General features: G+C 36.2%; 1 protein-coding gene across 3 annotated transcripts in view; it reads right to left on the bottom strand.

The window, feature by feature from the left end:
* The window catches only part of FSIP1 (fibrous sheath interacting protein 1), a 189,952-nt gene that overhangs the window by 159,629 nt on the left and 12,331 nt on the right, over positions 1-17,992 (bottom strand). For all 3 annotated transcript variants that reach the window (XM_032261197.1, XM_032261196.1, XM_032261198.1), the window contains 2 exons: positions 14,715-14,869; positions 12,956-13,049 (listed from right to left, as the gene is read on the bottom strand). In XM_032261197.1, the coding sequence (XP_032117088.1) occupies positions 12,956-13,049; positions 14,715-14,869 (249 nt within the window). The remainder of the gene's footprint in view (positions 1-12,955; positions 13,050-14,714; positions 14,870-17,992) is intronic.

Below are 17,992 nucleotides of genomic sequence, written 5' to 3'. Positions count from 1 at the left end.
ATCCCATCGCCCAGACAGCAAACATAGTACTCAATAGGAAATTTTTCAATCCCTGCCCCTGTCTCTCCAACCCTCCTTATGGAGTCCCTGGTGTCTATTGTTCCCATGTTTATGTCCATGTATACCCAGGGTTTAGCTCTCACTTGTAAATGAGAATATGCAATATTTAGTTTTGTTTCGGTGTTAATTCACGTAAGATAATAGCCTCCGGCTGCATCTGTGTTGCCAGAAAGGACATGATTTTGTTCTTTTTTATGGCTGCATAGTATTCCATGGTATATATAAACCAATTTTCCTTATGAAATCCACCACTGATGGGCATCTAGGTTGGTTCTATGTCTTTCCTATTATGAATAATGCTGTGATGAACATACGTATGCAGGTGTCTTTTTGGTAGAATAATTTATTTCCCTTTGGGTATACACCCAGTAATGGGATTGCTGGGTTGAATGGTAGTTATATTCTTAGTTATTTGAGAAATCTCTAAACTCCTTTCCACAATGGCTGAACTAATTTACATTTCTACCAGCAGTGTATAAACATTTCCTATATGCTGCAGCCTCACCAATGCCTGTTATTTTTTGACTTTTTAGTAACAGTCATTCTGACTTGTGTGAGACGGTATCTCATTGTGGTTTTGCTTTGCAATTCTCTGATGATTAGTAATGTTAAGCATTTTTTCATATATTTGTTCCCCTCTTGTATTCTTTTGAGAAGTGTCTGTTCCTGTTCTTTGCCCACTTTTCAATGAGGTTATTATTATTTTTTTGACTTGTTCAATTCCTTACAGGTTTTGCATAATAGTCCTTGGTTGGTGGTAGAGTTTGCAAATATCTTCTCTCATTTTACAGGTTGTCTGTTTATTGCTTCAGTATTTTCTTTTGCTGCACAGAAGCTCTTTATTTTAATTAATTTCCAATTTTCAATTTTTGTTTTTGCTGCAATTACTTTTGAGAATTTAATCATAAAATCTTTGCCTAGGCTGATACCCAGAAGAGTATTTCCTAGGTTATCTTCTAAAATTTTTATAGTTTGGGGTGTTACATTTAAATCTTTAATCCATCTTGAGTTGATTTCTGTATATGGTAAGAGGGAGAAACCCAGTTTTATCCCTCTTCATATGGTTAGCCAGTTTTCCCAGCACCACTCCTTAAGCAGGGGCTGTGCATAGTAATTTCTTTCCAAAGAGTACAATGTGGAAAAGGAGGGGGAAATAGGGTAACTTTACAGTGGAAAAATCTTACAAATATTTCCTCAGCCAGGTGATCAAAGTTAACATCAATAACAATGTTATATTAATAATATGATGTAATATAATGAAAATGACCCCGTAACTCCATGCTTTTCCTCCCAAAAACACATACTCTCAATCTAGTCATGTGAAAAGCATGAGATAAATTCCAACTGCTGGACATTCTACAAAATAACTGATCAGTTCTCCTCAAAACTGTCAAGGTCATCAAAAATAAGAAAACTCTAAGAAAGTGTCATAGCCAACAGTAGACTAAGGAGACATGAGGACTAAATGTAATGTGGTGTCCTGGATGGGATTCTGGAACAAAAAAATGGACAGGACATTAAGTAAAAGTTAAGGGAATCTGAATGTATCAATATTGGTTCACTTATTGAAACAAATGAACCATACTAATGTCATATGTTCATAATAAGGGAAACTGGGGGTGAATATAGGGGAAATCTCTGCACCACATTCATAATTTTTCTATAAATGTAAAACTGCCCAAATAAAAAGTTTAGAAGAAACTTCCAGATTAAAAAGATTGAGGCAAACATGAACAAAAGACAAAGAGGATATACAAACAACATGAAAAAGAATTATTATTTAAAATACTATCTGAGACTCTATGTTAGTAAATTTTTAAATCTTCATGAAGTGGATACTTTAAAATCTTAGTGACATGGATGCATTGCCAAAATTGACTCCAGAATAACTAGTAACCTGAAATAGAATAGTAAACATGAAGGAAGCTGAGAAAAGAGTCAGAGAATTGCCTCCAAGAAATTATTTCAACCAGATGGTTTTCCCAGTGAAATCTTTCAAAGCTTAAGGGAACAGATAATCCCCATGTTATATAAGCTGTTTCAAATCACAGAAATAAATGAGCAGACACCCCCATTCATTTTATGAAGTTCACACAGCCTGACAAAGCAAACGCACATACATCTACTCTTCACCCCCAACTTCACCGCCATGCCATAATGAACATTTCACACACGTGTGTGTGCACACACAACACAACTAGCCTTGCTTATAAATATAGATGCAAAAATTCTGAATAAATTCATCCATTTAAATCTGGTAGTAAATTAAAAGAATAATCTTCCATAACCAAGAAGGGTTGACCCAGCAATAAAAGATACATTTAGTATTTAAATATACTAATTTTAAAATATTAAATAAGTTGATAATGAAATAAAAATTTGTGATAATTTAAATATTTATTGAAATGCATTCAATAAATTTCAACACTAAGTTCTTATAGTTCTCAGCATAGGAGTAACTGTTAAAAAGGACACAAAAGTTAACATTATTTCCTGGTGATATGTTCATAAACTAAAAAATAAAGGTAAACAAAAATAATTAGAATTAATAAGATATTTAGTTAAATGTACAAACAGAAAACAAATTAGAAATGTGTAAAAAGTCACAAACTTTTGTCTATGTCATTAACAACCCTTTATAAATATGACAGGCTAAACTCCAATCAGGGTATTAACAATAAAAAGATATATAAGACCTATGCATATCTAATAGGTATAAGATACCTGCAGAAATTGCTTGACATATAAACAATAATATGTAAGACACATACCATGTTCCTCTTGATGCAGTAATGTCTAGTAATCACAGGAATACTAACAATAACTCAATGTGTTGAGCACTTACTATGTGCTTTAGAAGTCAGATACCATGTTGTGAGACATGCTGGCATCCTATGAAGGGGTTCGTGTAGTAAGAAACTTAAGATCTTCAGTCCACAGCCAGCATAGAGCTGAGGTCTGCGAACCACCATGTGAGTGAGCTTGGAAGCCAGTTCTCCAACTCCAGTAAAGCTTTCAAATGACTGTAGCCTAAGCAACCATTTGACATGAGAGATCCTGAGTCAGAACCACCCAGCTAAGACACTCCCAGATTCCTGGCCCACAGAAACTGTGAGATTATAAATGTTTGTTGGCTTAGGTTGCCATGTTTTAGGGGTAATTTGTTATACAGCACTCATACAATGATAACTCATATAATGATCTTGTAGGAAAATAATGACATTATGGAGGCAAGACTGAAAGCTGTTTAAATAGTCTGAGAGAGAAATGCTGAGATCAAACCATTTAATAATGGCGGTTTAAAAAAAGTCAGATACAGATAGGGCAGAACAAATACTCACTTGGGGAACTCAAAGAAGAAGTGCAAAAGAGCAATGAGGGAGGAAGTGTGGATGGTTCTTGAGTTTCTAGTTTAGACGACTAGGTGAGTGATGAAGCAGAGAAAACATAAAAGAAGGAATAGGTTTCAACAATAGGGAGGAAGAAGGAAAGAAATAGAAGAAAAACAGCAGGGAATAATGAATCCAGAAAAAAATTTCACTATGCTATGAGAGGCCATTGTGTCAGATTCTACAGAGATGTCAAGTACAATCAAAACTAGAAGTATGCCATTAGACTGCGAATTTCGGAGGACCACCGATGAAGCAGCTTCCATGGTATGACAGCAGAAAATACAGACACTTAAAAGAAGTAAATGGAAGTTGACCAGGTAGCGCTAAGAGATGGGTACTGTTCTTTCAAGAAGTCTGACTTTTAAGGTGAAGAGGCAAACTGAGTGGTACCTGTTTGAGAATAAGGTTAAAAAAAAAAAAAATTAGGAAAAACGCTTATCTGTATGTTTCGTTGGTTCGGTGGCGCTTTGATTCTGTTTTAGGACTAGAAGAGTTAAACATGGTAAGTTGAAGGGAAAGAGCCACAGAGATTGAAGCTTTAGATGAAAAATGGAATACTGATAAACCAACAGCCAGGAGCACAGTGAAAGGGATGGAATATTACTGACTTTGTCTTCAGAAAATAAAAGTACCTTCCCTCCACCTAAAGTTAGAGGGAAGAGGCAGGGGATGGATGAGCACAGTCAGGATGAAGCTTAGAAACAGAAGAAAAGAATATAAAAGGAATTTCTACCCTGTAGATTCATTTTCTTTGTAAAGGAAGACCAACCAAGACAGTGAAGGTCCTGCAGAAGATGGGAGATGAAGCACATAGTAAAAGTTTAGAATCACCATTTTGGAGAATGCAAAAGAGATTGCTAAGCAATGCTGAGACTCCAACAGAAACTAAATTATAAATGATTACCAAAATCTTTGCCTGTGTCAGTCACCACAGTTACGTGACTTCCTCCCTCTATCCTCTGCATATCAGAGTAGAAAGAGATTACCAGATTTTTTTTTGAGTATTTAACCCAAGCATCCAAGAGCAGAAGTATCATACATCTGAATTTCACAGAAAAAGCACCTAAAGAGAAGTATTCTCAAATTTTAAAAAGCCTAATTGGTTATGATATTGATGTTTTGTTCTTATATGCATTTATATACTTGGAGCTAGAAACACAAAAGAGAAATGTGACAAAGACAAAAAGAATAACCTCTATTATAAACAGATAATAAGCAACCCTGTTACTAACCGTATCTGTCTCAAAGAATATTGAATTCTACCTGTATACACTAGATAAATAATGGAAACTAAGGGAAAACTCCTGGCGATGTAAAGAGTTTTGATTTTTGCAACATGCCTCTAAAAACCTAAAATTGACCCCTCAGAAATGGGATGGGACAGACGTTTAAATATTTCAGAGATTTCTAACAAGTGCAATAGTTTATTTCAAAATCCCAATAAACTTGAGGTATGTCTGGATTATAAGGTTCAAATGTGATATAAATCAATTTAATGTTGTTTTCAACTTTCTCTTGGAGTCAAGGCCTCTTTTGTGTTTAGTACCTATAAATAAAAGTAAACACACTAACTAGCAATGGTTATTTTTTCATTTATTTGCTGTTGGTTATTTGTTATTAGGGGACTGGGATGGGTAGGTGTTTTGGAAGCTGAAAACAGGTTGGAAATTGCCATTCAGCCATCAGCCCAAAGTCCTTACAGTTAACTTTTTTTTTTTTTTGAGATGGGGTTTCACACAGTCACACATGCAAGAAAGAAATGGCGTGATTACAGTCTCAAACTCCTGAACTCAAGCAATCCTCCCACCTCACCCTCCTGATCCCTGGCTAATCTTTAAACATTTTGTAGAAACAAGGTCTCGCTATGCTGCCCAGGCTGGTCTCAAACTCCTGGGTTCAAGCAATCCTTCTGATTCTGCCTCCCAAAGGGCTGGGATTACAGGCATGAACCACCACACCCAGCCTGAAGTTAACTCTTAAATAAGAAAAACTGACTAGAAAAGAAAACTATCCATCCTAAGAAATTCTCCCTTTGTTTAAAGAGAAAAAATGAAAAGAAAGTAAGTAGGTTTGGGTGTGTTGACAGGTATGCTGTAACAGGTTTGTCTTTAGTAATGCGATCATGTTTGAAATGATTCTCTCTGAACATAGTTTTCAAGTCCCTTGCAGATCCAGCTTTCATATCATTAAGACCATTTAATTTCCATGTTAGAACATCAGGACTAATCTAATATTACAGGAAGTGTCTACAGGGCCTGCAGCAGTCACGTGACTCCAAAAATACAATGTGAGCTCTATAGATTTAAGCCAAAAATATATGCCAGGAGCTTTACAATTTTTTTTTAAGTGTTTTAAGGCTTTTTAACATACTTATTGTAACTAGATACTGCCACCTACTGGACAATTTACAAGGTCCTTAAGCTTTGCTGGTAAAAAATTACCATAGCAGGGGAAAAAAGGAAAAATTTTTGTTTTCCTAATAACACTTATAAAAAATACCTTATTTAGAAATTTATAACTATATATGTTTGATTGAAATAATTTTAGAATGTTTATACATTTTAATTAAAACACTAGCTGAGATCCAATAAGTAATGGGAAATACCTCTCAGCATAGAACAGATATAACTAGTTCCGTACCATCTTATGCTAGGTGCCTATGTTGGAATAGCAGAAATGTAAGACTTTCAAAAATTCCATGGTATGAGGTCAAACTTGACCCTTGTATTTCTATTTATTTCTTCCATACTTGCAGTGAAAATATTCTGCTAATAATATCAGGTTTAAGTTGATTATTCCAAAAGTTTCCTCTTTTAGAATAAGATAATAGTTATGTTGTACAAAAAAAAATCTAGTGAAATTAGGTTAATAATGCAGCCTAAAGTAAATGCTAAGTTCTTTTTTGTTTTTAAGCTTTAAAAAAATAATAATAACAGATATGTGAGGCGATAAATGACTCCAAAATACATGCCTATGAAATAAAGAGCCAGCAGGGAATTTCACTAAGGAATTTGGCTTTTCTGTAAAAGAACAATCATCAAAAAAAGACTAATTAAATCTGAAGAAGCAAGTAAAACAATAATGTTATCTCTTCATTTTGGTGAACTGGTCAACTGTGAAAAGTCAGCAGCAAGACAAGAGCAACAGACATCTGGTTCACCTAAAGTTACTTGCATTCCATTTTCCTTTTACGTTGACCTTACTTTTGCATCTTACCTGCTTTGCACACACTGCCAATACATAATAACCAAGAAGTTAAAATCTAAAAATTGAAGCTTTAATAATGTGATTATGTTTGAAATGATTCTCTCTGAACATAGCTTTCAAGTCCCTTGCAGCTCCAGCTTTCATATCATTAAGTCCACTTAATTTCCATGTTAGAACATCAGGACTAATTTAACATTATAAGAAGTGTCTACTGGGCCTACAGCAGTCACATGACTTCAGAAATACAATGTGAACATAGATTTAAGCCAAATATATATGCCAGGAGCTTTAAAAATTAAACATATTTGATAGTTTTGATTTGATTTTGAAAAATGGGCAATGAAAACAAGTATCTTGCCTTCCAGGATTAAATGTTCACTTGGTAGTGAACTCTCTGACTGAAAAGTTTAATGTTAAAAGGCCACCACAGGTTCATTTACAGATGGCCTGTCTTACATTGCTTACTCCAGAGACAACCACAAGCAGGTGTGGCCTTTCAGAAAAGCCCCATCCATTAGAGAAGTCAGTATTTGACTCCTGGTTTCCAAACTATAGATGTTGAGATACTGTAACATCCAGAATCTCATTCCTGACACTGTCCATGTTTATTTTCTGTTTTTAATTTGGAATAAGGGCTATAGTCTCATTTCTATGAAGGTGTAGAATTACTGATAAGCATTGAAGGAAATATACTAGTAAGGTGTACTTTTCCAAACAGACTATGTTCATATACTGGTCTTTAGACATTTAAATAAATAAAAAATCAGTTTATAAGGTATAGCTTTAGAGGTGCTTTTGCAGTCTCTTCAAAAAAATAATAATGTAGTCATTGCTAACCTCAGAAAGAAAAACAGATTTGAGAAAAACATGTTATTTCAAAATACTCCAATAAAATGTATTACAAAGCTACAATAATTAAAATAGTGTGGTATTAACAACAACACAGACAGAAATATTAATGGAATAGAATAGAAAATCTGGAAATACACCCAGTTCATATATGATAAAGTTAGCATTTCAAGTAAGTGGGGAAATGATGGATTATCCAATAAAGGGTCTTGGAATAGCTGTTTAGCAAATTGGAGGGGAAAAACTACGTTAACTCTCTATCTCATATCTAATACCAAAATAAATTTCAAGTGAGTCAATATTTAAATTTTTTCATAAAATTGTAACTGATGAAAGGAAAATATAGATATTTATATGATCTTGAGACATAAAAGGCCTTTTAAAGCAGAGTACCAATAAATGATAACATAAAAGAAATAACTAATTTAACTAGAGCAAGAAATATCACAAAATTAAAGACAAAATAAGTTAGAAAAATGCTTTTGAGGCCAGGCGTGGTGGCTCATACCTGTAATCCCAGCACTTTGGGAGGCCAAGGCAGGTGGATCATGAGGTCAGGAGTTCAAGACCAGCCTGGCCAAGATAGTGAAACCCTGTCTCTACTAAAAATACAAAAATTACCTGGGTGTGATAGCATGCACCTGTAATCCCAGCTACTCAGGAGGCTGAGGCAGAAGAATCACTTGAATCCGGGATGTGGAGGCTGCAGTGAGCCGAGATCTCGCCACTGCACTCCAACCTGGGTAACAAAGCAAGACTCTGTCTCAAAAAAAAAAGAAAGAAAGAAAGAAAAGAAAAGAAAAGAAAAGAAAAGAAAAGAAAGAAAGAAAGAAAGAAAGAAGGAAAGGAAAGGATAGGAAAAAGGAAAGGAAAAAGGAAAGGAAAGGAAGAAAGAAAAATGCTTTTGGTATTTGTGACAGTCGAAGAATTAATACCCTTAATATTTTTTTAAAACGTCTTTCAAATCAATAAAGAATATCTCACTTTATAAAAGAGCCTAAGACATGAATAGGTAGCTCACAACCTGACTAAACAAAAGAATAAATCTATAACTTCCCTGAAAATCAGAGAAATACAAATTATTGTGATTCCACTTTAAATAAACAAAGCTTTAAATAACTTAAAAATCCATTCTTGTTGGTATAGGAAAACAATATTCAGATACAAGGTGGGTAAGAGTATAAATTGATTTCAATAAGTCAATGTGAATAAAAATATTTTGAAACTCCAACCCTGGACTAAGTATTTCTCTTATAGGAATGTATTCAAAGTATACCCATTTTCTATAGCTGCCCTAGCAAATTACCACAAACTTGGTGACTTCAAACAATAGAAGTTTATTCTCTCACAGTTCTGGAGGCCAGAAAGCCAGAATCAAGGTGTCAGCAGGGCCAAGTTCCCTCCAGTTCTAGAGGAAATTCTGTTCCTCCCTCCTCCAGCTTCTGGTAGTTGCCAGCAGGCTTGAGGCTGAATCACTCCAATCTCTACCTCCATCTTTGCAGCACCTTTTCCTCTTCCTGATCTACCTCTTCTCCCTCCATCCCTTTCTGATAAGGCTACTATTACGGAATTTACAGCCCATCTCAATATTCCAGGACAACCACATTTGCAAAGACCCTTTTTCCAAACAAGTTAATATTCACAAACTCTAGGGATTTGACACAGATATCTCTTGATGGTGGGATTTTTTTCAGCCTACCACAGGAGGTAATCATTGCAATCATTGACTCAAGATGTCATTGCAACATTATATATAATTTTAAAAATTGAAAAACTAAGGGAATAATCTAAATGTTCAATAGAAGGGTATTAAACATAAATGATGGCACATCCATCTAATGAATTAATATATAATCATTAAAAATAATGCGGATGCACATTGTTCCAGTTATTTATTGTTGCATTTTAGAATCACCCCAAATCTAGTGGCATACAGTACTAACTATTGCAGGCAAGACTGATGCTGAAATTAGCAGGTGAAAGTTGGAGAAAAAACAGGCTATTTGCATAATCTTTAAGTATCTCTCCCAAGATACATATTAATTGTAAAAGAAAAAAATAGTAATTTTATAGTGAAGAAAACCAGCAGACACCATCTTAACAAAGAGATCAAGATGAAACATTACCAATAATAATACATAACAGCACTAGGTACATCAAGTGTGACTGAGAAGGGCACATAACTTCCAGAGTATGCTTACCAAAATTCATAACTTTCATCTAATCATGAGAAGACATCACACAAACCAAAATTGAAGGACATTTTACAAAATAGCTGACCAATACTCTCCAAAAGGGTCAACATCATGACAGACAAGGAAAGACTGAGGAACTATCATAGAGTGGAGGAGATTAAGGAGACACGACAACTAAATGTAAAATGGGATCTTGGATTGGAAATAAAAAGAACATCAGTGGGAAAACTGGTAACTTTTTAAGAAAGTCTATACTTTAATTAATGGTATTATACCAATGTTGATGTCTGAGTTTTGGTCACTATGGTTATGTAAGATTAGGAGACGCTGGGGGGAAGGGCATACGGAAATCTGTACTACTTATGTGCATTTTCTGTAAATTTAACATTATTTCAAAATAAAAAGTAAAAAATAAAACTTAATGGCATACAACAAATACAGAAAATGTTCAATCTCACTAATCATTCAGGAAATATAAATTAACCACAATGAAATATCACCTCATCTCACACCTGTCAGAATGGCTATCATCAAAAACACGAAAGAGAAGGTGCTGGTGAGGATGCGGATTAAAGGAAACCCCTGCATTCTATTGGTGGGAATGTAAATTAGTACAGCCATTATGGAAAAGTGTATGGAGGATCCTTAAAAAACTAAAAAGAGAATTACCATATGATCCAGAAATCCCACTTCTGGGCATTTACCCAAAAGCTTTGAAATTAGTTTGTCAAAGAGATGTCTGCTCTCCCATGCTCACTGCAGCACTACTCACAATAGCCAAGTTACAGAATAACCTAAGCATCCACCAACAGATGAACGGATAAAGAAAATGTAGTGTATATACACCATGGAATACTTTTCAGTCTTTAAAAAGAAGGAAATTCTATCATTTGCAACAACATGAATGCAAACAGAGGACTTTATGCCAAGCAAAATAAACCAGACGCAAAAAGACAAATACTGCATGTTCCCATTTGTATGTGGAATCCAAAACAATTGTACTCATAGAAGCAGAGTAGAATGGTGGTTACCAGAGGCTGGAGGATGGGAAATGAGAAAATAATGGCCAAAGAGTACAAAGTCTCAGTTAGACAGGAGAAATAAGGGTTTTTCTTTGAGATCTACTGCATGGTGTAGTGAATATCATCAATAATGATGTACTGTGCATTTCAAAATTGTGAAGAGACTAGATTTCAAATGGTCTAACCATAAAAGATGTCAAGTATTTGAGGTGATGGATAGGCTAATTAGCTTAAGTATTCTATATTGCATTCATAAATCATAATATCACTTTGTGCCCCATAAATAGTCAATTTACAATAAAAAAAAATTTTAAGTTAGTGGCATAAAACAGTGAACATTTTATTATGCTCATGCTTCTGTGGGTCAGGAATTTGAGGGACACAGCAGGAACAATTTATCTCTGCTCCACCATGAATGGGGCCTCAGATGGCTGGGTAGCTCCCTTTGGCTGGAGATGCTTAGAGTAGGTCAGGGGTCCATATGTCTAGCCCTGGTTATTCTCTGCATTGTTTGGTGGAGCTGAAATGTCCAAGCTTGCTGCTTTATTCTGTCTCTGCATTGAAACTGTTGAATAGTCAGTGTATTGGTTTCCTAGGGCTGCTATAACAATTTACCACAGGCTGGGTAGCTGAAAACAACTGAAATTTATTCTCTACAGTTCTAGAAGCTAGATATCTGAAATCAAGGTGTCCTCTGTCTTCCTAGCTTCTTCTGGCTTCCAGGAATCTTTTCATTCCTTGGCTTATACTTACATCTCTGTCTTCACACAGCCTTCTTCCTGTGTCTGTCTCTTTGTGTCCTCTCCTCTTTTTTTAAGGCCCACCCTATTCCAATAAGACTTTATCTTAAATAAATCTCTGCAAAGACCCTATTTCCAAATAAAGACACATTCTGAGGTTCCAAGTGGACATGAATTCGAGAGAGACATCACCAACATCACTGCAGCCAGGAGCTAGCCAGTGTCATCTTCTCTCTGCATAGCCCCTCCATATTGCTTGCCTGGACTTTCTCACAGCAGGGCTGCCTCGAGTGGCTTGACCTCTTACACAATGGCTGGCGTTCCTCTAAGTGAGCATTTTAAGAGAAAGCAGAAACTGCCTGTTTTCTTAAAGACAAGGCCCAGAAATGGCATAGTATTCTGCTGTAATATATCAATCAAAGTTGTTTCAGGCTAGCCAAGACTGAAATGGGAGTGAGAAATGGACTCCATCTCTAAATGAGGAAGAGAATGGACATACATAAAGCAAAGGAGCTAATGGCAGCCATTCGGAAACAAACTACCACACACATCTATTATTGACAGTAAAAGGGGCTCATGAAATACAACTGAGTAGGGAAAAGGTTACAAAACACCACATACATATATAATTTGATCATATTTTTATTCTCAAAATATATACATGGATATTTGTATTAAACACGTCTCAAAAGATAAAGAGTAAACTAAAAGATTAATAGTGGTTATCTCTACAAGTTGAGAATGTAGCTGATAGTAATTTTTTTTGTTTAACCAATATTTTCTAACATACAGTACACACGTGTTACTTCTGTAAAACACAAGATGCAAAAAGTAAATTATCTATGAATTTAATATAGGCCAGACTATATTATATTTTGATGTTTCAACTAGGATATACAAAAATACAAAATGTTTCTAATCCCTAAAATTTTCACCATTATGTAAGTGGCTTAAAGGTTACATAACTCCATAAAATGTCTGTATTCAAAAAAGAAGATTCACAAATATACATACAAACAAAGGAGAAAGGTAGAAATAAATGTGTGGAATTGGCTCATGTCAAAAAATAAAACCATGAAAGACCAGGAAATAGGACAAATCAGTCATGAATTTTAACAAAAGGAGTTTGGCAGGTCTGAGTGACACCCTGTGAGAGGATAGTAAGCAGTTAGGGGATTATACGCAGAAAGTGGGGTCTAGAGACACCTAAAAGAGACAGGAAGTAAAGGCAACGACACACTTTTGTCAATTTCCCAGTTTGTCCCAGCCCTATTCCCCTCACCGTCAAGCAGACACAAACACTTAAAGACAATGAAATATACGTAAACTCAGAGTGGTTTCATATAGTCCTACTTAATGTGATCGATTATTTCCCTAAAGAACAAACTCATAAGGAACAGGACAGAAAAAATGAATTTGGAATTTTACTTAATCTAAATATTCTATGACTCAGATAAAAACAAAGTTGAATGACATCTCTTTCTACTCACCAACAGTTTCTTCAGACACAGCAGTCAAAGATAAAAATGTTTTTGTATTTTCCAGCTCCTCTTTACTTTGCCAAGCTTCACTATATTTTGCAGACTAATGGAAGAAAAACTAAAATTTAAACACGGGAAAAGAAGGCAGCTATAATCAATGATTTTTTAAATTCCAACACGGTTCCCAATCTCACATATAAACAAGAAGTCTCAGGCTATTTTTTTTTTTTGAAGAAATCTGTAAATGTTCCCTGTTCTCACAAAATTCTGTCAATGAGTATTCCCAGATAGAGCTGGAGTATATGTCCGTCATTATATGATAATTACCTTGCTTAAAGTATTGTAAGTTTCCGCTTGATATTTTTATAATTAATGAGTAGCCTAAAGATAAACCATCAAATTTAAAATTTTCAGACATTTCAAGATTGTTACTATATTTTATTATGTTTCCATTTATAATTATTGTTTCAAAGGAAATAAAAACTTGCTTTAAGATTCAATAGGAAAAAGCAATAGGCTAACTTTTTCTGCTAAAATTTCCAGAAACGATTGTTCTAGTTTAAAGTATTGCATTTTGGATGTTTCTTTCTTTCCATCCCAATGGTATTCCTGGGAACCTTATAAAAATGTATTTTTAATTACCACATTTTTATTTTATATTATTGCCTAGGCAATTTTCCCAGAAGTCAGTCAACTTTTTAAGGGGGGCTTTATCAAAAATGACCCATCTCTTATTGCAAGGTTCCTTACCTGAAAGGTACCCTCCTTTAAGGGTCAAAATTCAAATATGAGCCAACGGCTATACACCAAGTCAATGCCAATGTCTAGTCAACTTCAAGCCCTCAATATTACAGGGAATAAGAGGTCCAAGAAGGCCAAGGAAAGTTAATTGAGTACCAGGAATTTGTTGAGACAGAAGCAAATCAGGTACGGTCCCAGACCTCAAGCACTTTACAGCTTCCCAAAGATCTCAGGCCAGCACATGAAACACTCAACTCCCCAAAACTTGTTTGTCACAAAGGTTTACCCAAATAATAAAGCTAACCAGAGGGTTCAACTTTGTCTATTTATCTTCAAACTATAAGGCTGCTAAAGAAAAAGCAGACATACACATACTTAATGAAAGCATCTATTACACCTCTTCCTGTTCCAGAGATGGAGGAGCCCAGTACTTTACCAGCCTGGTGCTGGTAAGAGAGGTACCCTGGGTCTGTCCCTGGAGAGAGGAACACGCCATTGCAGTGCTTGAAATGTGGATGCTGCAGACCAAGTTTTCTTCTCAGGTTCCAGAAAAATATCACCCCTGCAACTCCTTCACATACACACATATACGTATCAATGCCACTACCTCCACAAAATAAAGCAATAAAGGCAGGCCACAGTAACACTACCATGGTCCATGATTTTCTTACCCATCTTAGAAGAAATTCTTTTTCTTATTTTTTGAGGGTCTCGCTCTGTCAGCCAGGCTAGAGTGCAGTGACGTGATCATAGCTCACTGCGCAGCCTTGAACTCCTGGGCTCAAGGGCTCTGCCGACCTCCCGAGTAGCTAGGGTGACAAGCATGCGCTACCATCCCTGCTAATTTTCTAAATTTTTTTGTACACATGGGATCTCTTTATGTTGCCCAGGCTAGTCTCAAACTCCTGGCCTCAAGCAATCCTTCTGCCTCAGTCTCCCTAAGTGCTGGGATTACAGGGGTGAGCTACCATGTCCAGCCAGGAGAAACAGTTTCTTACATGTCAGCATAAGGTTAGACAGTTCTTACCTTGAGTTCTTCCCACAGCTTTATTCTCATTTCTAGGCCTTGCTTCTTAATTTCTTTTTCTCTGTGTTGTCTCTTTGCCAGTATTTTATCAAGTCTCCTCATTTTCTGAATGGCGTCTTGAAGTTGAGAATCTAATTCTTTTAATTTGGGTTCATCTATATTGTGTTGAAAGTGAAAATAGGTTGGAAGTATAGTAAAACTATAAAGTTTTGTTCTGTTCTTACAATTTGTTCTTTTATTCAACAAATATTTAAAGCTGATAGTAATAACTACTATATTGCTACCATGTATCTAGATTTACGAGGTGCTTTCACATGTACTTATATAATTATCTAAGAACCCTATGAAACAGACCTTTATCTCTACAGGTGAGACAACTGGGTCCTTTCAAATAGGTAATAAATTATAGCATTGGACTCAGAAGTGATTCTTATGATTTTAAATCGCAAATTCTTTCTCCTTTGTTCTGTTATACTTTCTGTATTAATGACTAAGAAATAGGAAATAAGGAGTAAGACAGGAATCCTGTCCTAAGGCTGCTTCAGACTAACTGAAAGAGAAGGTGTGTACACAAATGCTACAGTAAAAGGCCGTTATGTCTTCAGTGACACAAAGCGGTTGCAACATATAGAAGAAACAAACAAACAAGTACTCCATGTAGCTAGATAATCCTTTTTCTATACTGCTTCCTTTGTTCTAATTTCTTTAAGTACTTAAAAAGGTCTTGAATTGTAGATAATTGATAGTGACTTATTTAAAATTAAGGCCTCTTTAAAACTTCTGTCATTAACTTATAATTAATGATAATAACTAACATTTATAGAGTTACCTGACAGGCACAGTTTTAAGGGCTTTATTTAATTGCATTATATCATCTAATGCTCATATTAACCCATTAACTCTCTAAGGTGGTATAATCAATTTTACAAATTGGTAAACTGAAGCTAATTTGTAACTGAGTTACATGTATGTCCCAGGTGATATAACTGGTTAATGGCAGTCAGGGTCCACTCAAATCTGTCTGACTGCAGAGCCAAAGCCCTCAGCCCCTTAGCTGCAGATGATAATCTCTCTGTTTAAATCTGATGAAAACTGATGATCCAGCAATGAGCAGGAATGCTCAAATAGCTTCTAAGTCTCAGCCACCCCAGGTTAGATCATTAGAAGTGGCATATCGTGCTAAGTAAGGCCAAATTTAGCAACTTTTGAAAACCCAAAGAGTTCAGTGATGTTCATCACTGAATGTACATCACTTCTTTTATTTTTTTTTAAGAGACGGGATCTCATTCTGTCACTCAGGCTGAAATGTAGTGGTGTGATCAGGGCTCACTGCAACCTCGAACTCCTTGGTTCAAGCAATCCTCCTGCATCAGACCCCGAATAGCCACGGCCAGGACTACAGGCACATGCCACCATACCTGGCTAATTTTTTTTTTAAAAATTTTGTAGAGATGGAGTCTCACTATGCTTCCCAGGCTGATTTTAAACTCCTGGGCTCAGGTGATACTCATGCCTGGGCCTCCCAAATGCAGGGATTACAGGTATGAGCTACTACTCCCAGCTCCATCATTTCCTCTTAAAGGAAAAACAGAAAGAGGGCATCAACTTATCCAAAAAGAATACTGATATTATTAATAAGGATATTCCTTGAATATTATTGTGTATGTAGTTCAAAAGCAACATCTTCCAGTTCTTATTCCCAACTGCCAATCCTAGCATTCTCAGACTCTGTGAACAGAGGTAGTCTATATAGCAGGCAATTTGAAGTAACTCATGCAGTACTAAAACAATATAAACAAATGAAATAATAAACTGTGTCAACAGCTAATTTCATTTATAATATATTTGACAAAGGAAGGGTACAGGAAAATGCTGGGTAGAGAAAGATAGGGTTCCTGGCGGGGTTCCATCCTTGGGCCTCTGTCCACGGACTTCAGTGAGAACAAGCACTCCTATTTTCAAGCTCAAATGTTGCATTCTCTAAGACCACTCTGGTCTGCCATTCCCCGATCCTGTGCCCATATAAACCCGAGACCTTAAGCATACATGACAGAAGTGGCTGGATGTTGAGAGGAGCAAAGGCACACACCAGCAGACACCGGCAAACCAGTGAAGGTGGAACGATGCAGATCCCAAGGGCAGCAAGAGGCAGTCGGAGGAGATTTCAATCACTGGGCAGCCTGACTCCAGGGGAAGACCACCCTTCCCACTCCATCCCCCTTCCAGCTGCCCATCCATCTCGCTGAGAGCTACCTCCACCACTCAATAAAACCTTGCACTCATCCTCCAAGCCAACATGTGATTTGATTTTTCCAGTAGACCAGGGTAAGAACCTAGGATACAGAAAGCCCTCTGCCCTTGTGATAAGGCAGAGGGTCTAATTGAGCTGATTAACACAAGCTGCCAGCAGACGGCAAAACTGAGGGCGCACTGTAACACATGCCCACCTGGGCTTCGGGAGTTGTAAACATTCACCCCTAGACATTGCCGTGGGGTCAGAGCCCAAAAGCAACCCCCGTGGCCTCTGCACCTGCCTGTCTGCCTGCCCCCTCTAGGGGTTTCAGCAGAGGGGCAATGAAGAAGTGAGTCACACCCCTGTCGCGTGACCTGCAAGGGAGATAAAGGAACTCTCCTGTTTCACCTTGTTTCCTGATAACTATAATCCTGAGTCACTTGACCTAACAGTGAGAGCCGATCTCATACCAAACATACTCTAAATCACAGCTCTCAAACTTTTTCTCAGCTCCCCTTTACAGTCTTAAAAATTATTGAGAACCCATAGTAACTTTTCGTATGTTGGTTATAGGTACTGATAATGAACATATTAGAAATCAACACTGAAAAGTATTTTAAATATTATTAACTATCAAAAAATAAAAAAACATGCTGTTACTAATTATGTTAACATAAGTATCACATTTTATGACAAATACTACATTCACAAAAAACTTGCGAAAAAATTGGTATTGTTTAAATTTGTAATATCTGGATGAAGGGAAGAAAGCAGGATTCTCACATCTACTTCTACAGTCATTCTACTGCAGTCTGTTATTTTGGTTGAAGTATATGCAGAAAATTGGCCTCACACAGATATGTGGTTAGAATAGGAAGAAGAATCTTAATAGCCTATTCGGATAATTAGACTTTGATACTAAACCAAAACTTAACAGGGGTAGTTTCTTACAGGCTGTTAAGTGAAATCTGCAACCAAATCAGTGAGCTTTATTTGTTCCATTAAAATCCATGAGTCTGTTTTTCATGTTGAATGGATCTTTTAT

The sequence above is a fragment of the Sapajus apella genome, unplaced genomic scaffold, assembly GCF_009761245.1.
Source record: "Sapajus apella isolate SASKATOON/1434 unplaced genomic scaffold, GSC_monkey_1.0 scaffold122, whole genome shotgun sequence".
Taxonomy (NCBI): domain Eukaryota; kingdom Metazoa; phylum Chordata; class Mammalia; order Primates; family Cebidae; genus Sapajus; species Sapajus apella.
The sequence above is the reverse complement of the archived record's forward strand: the minus strand, read 5'-3'. Positions and strand labels throughout refer to the sequence as shown.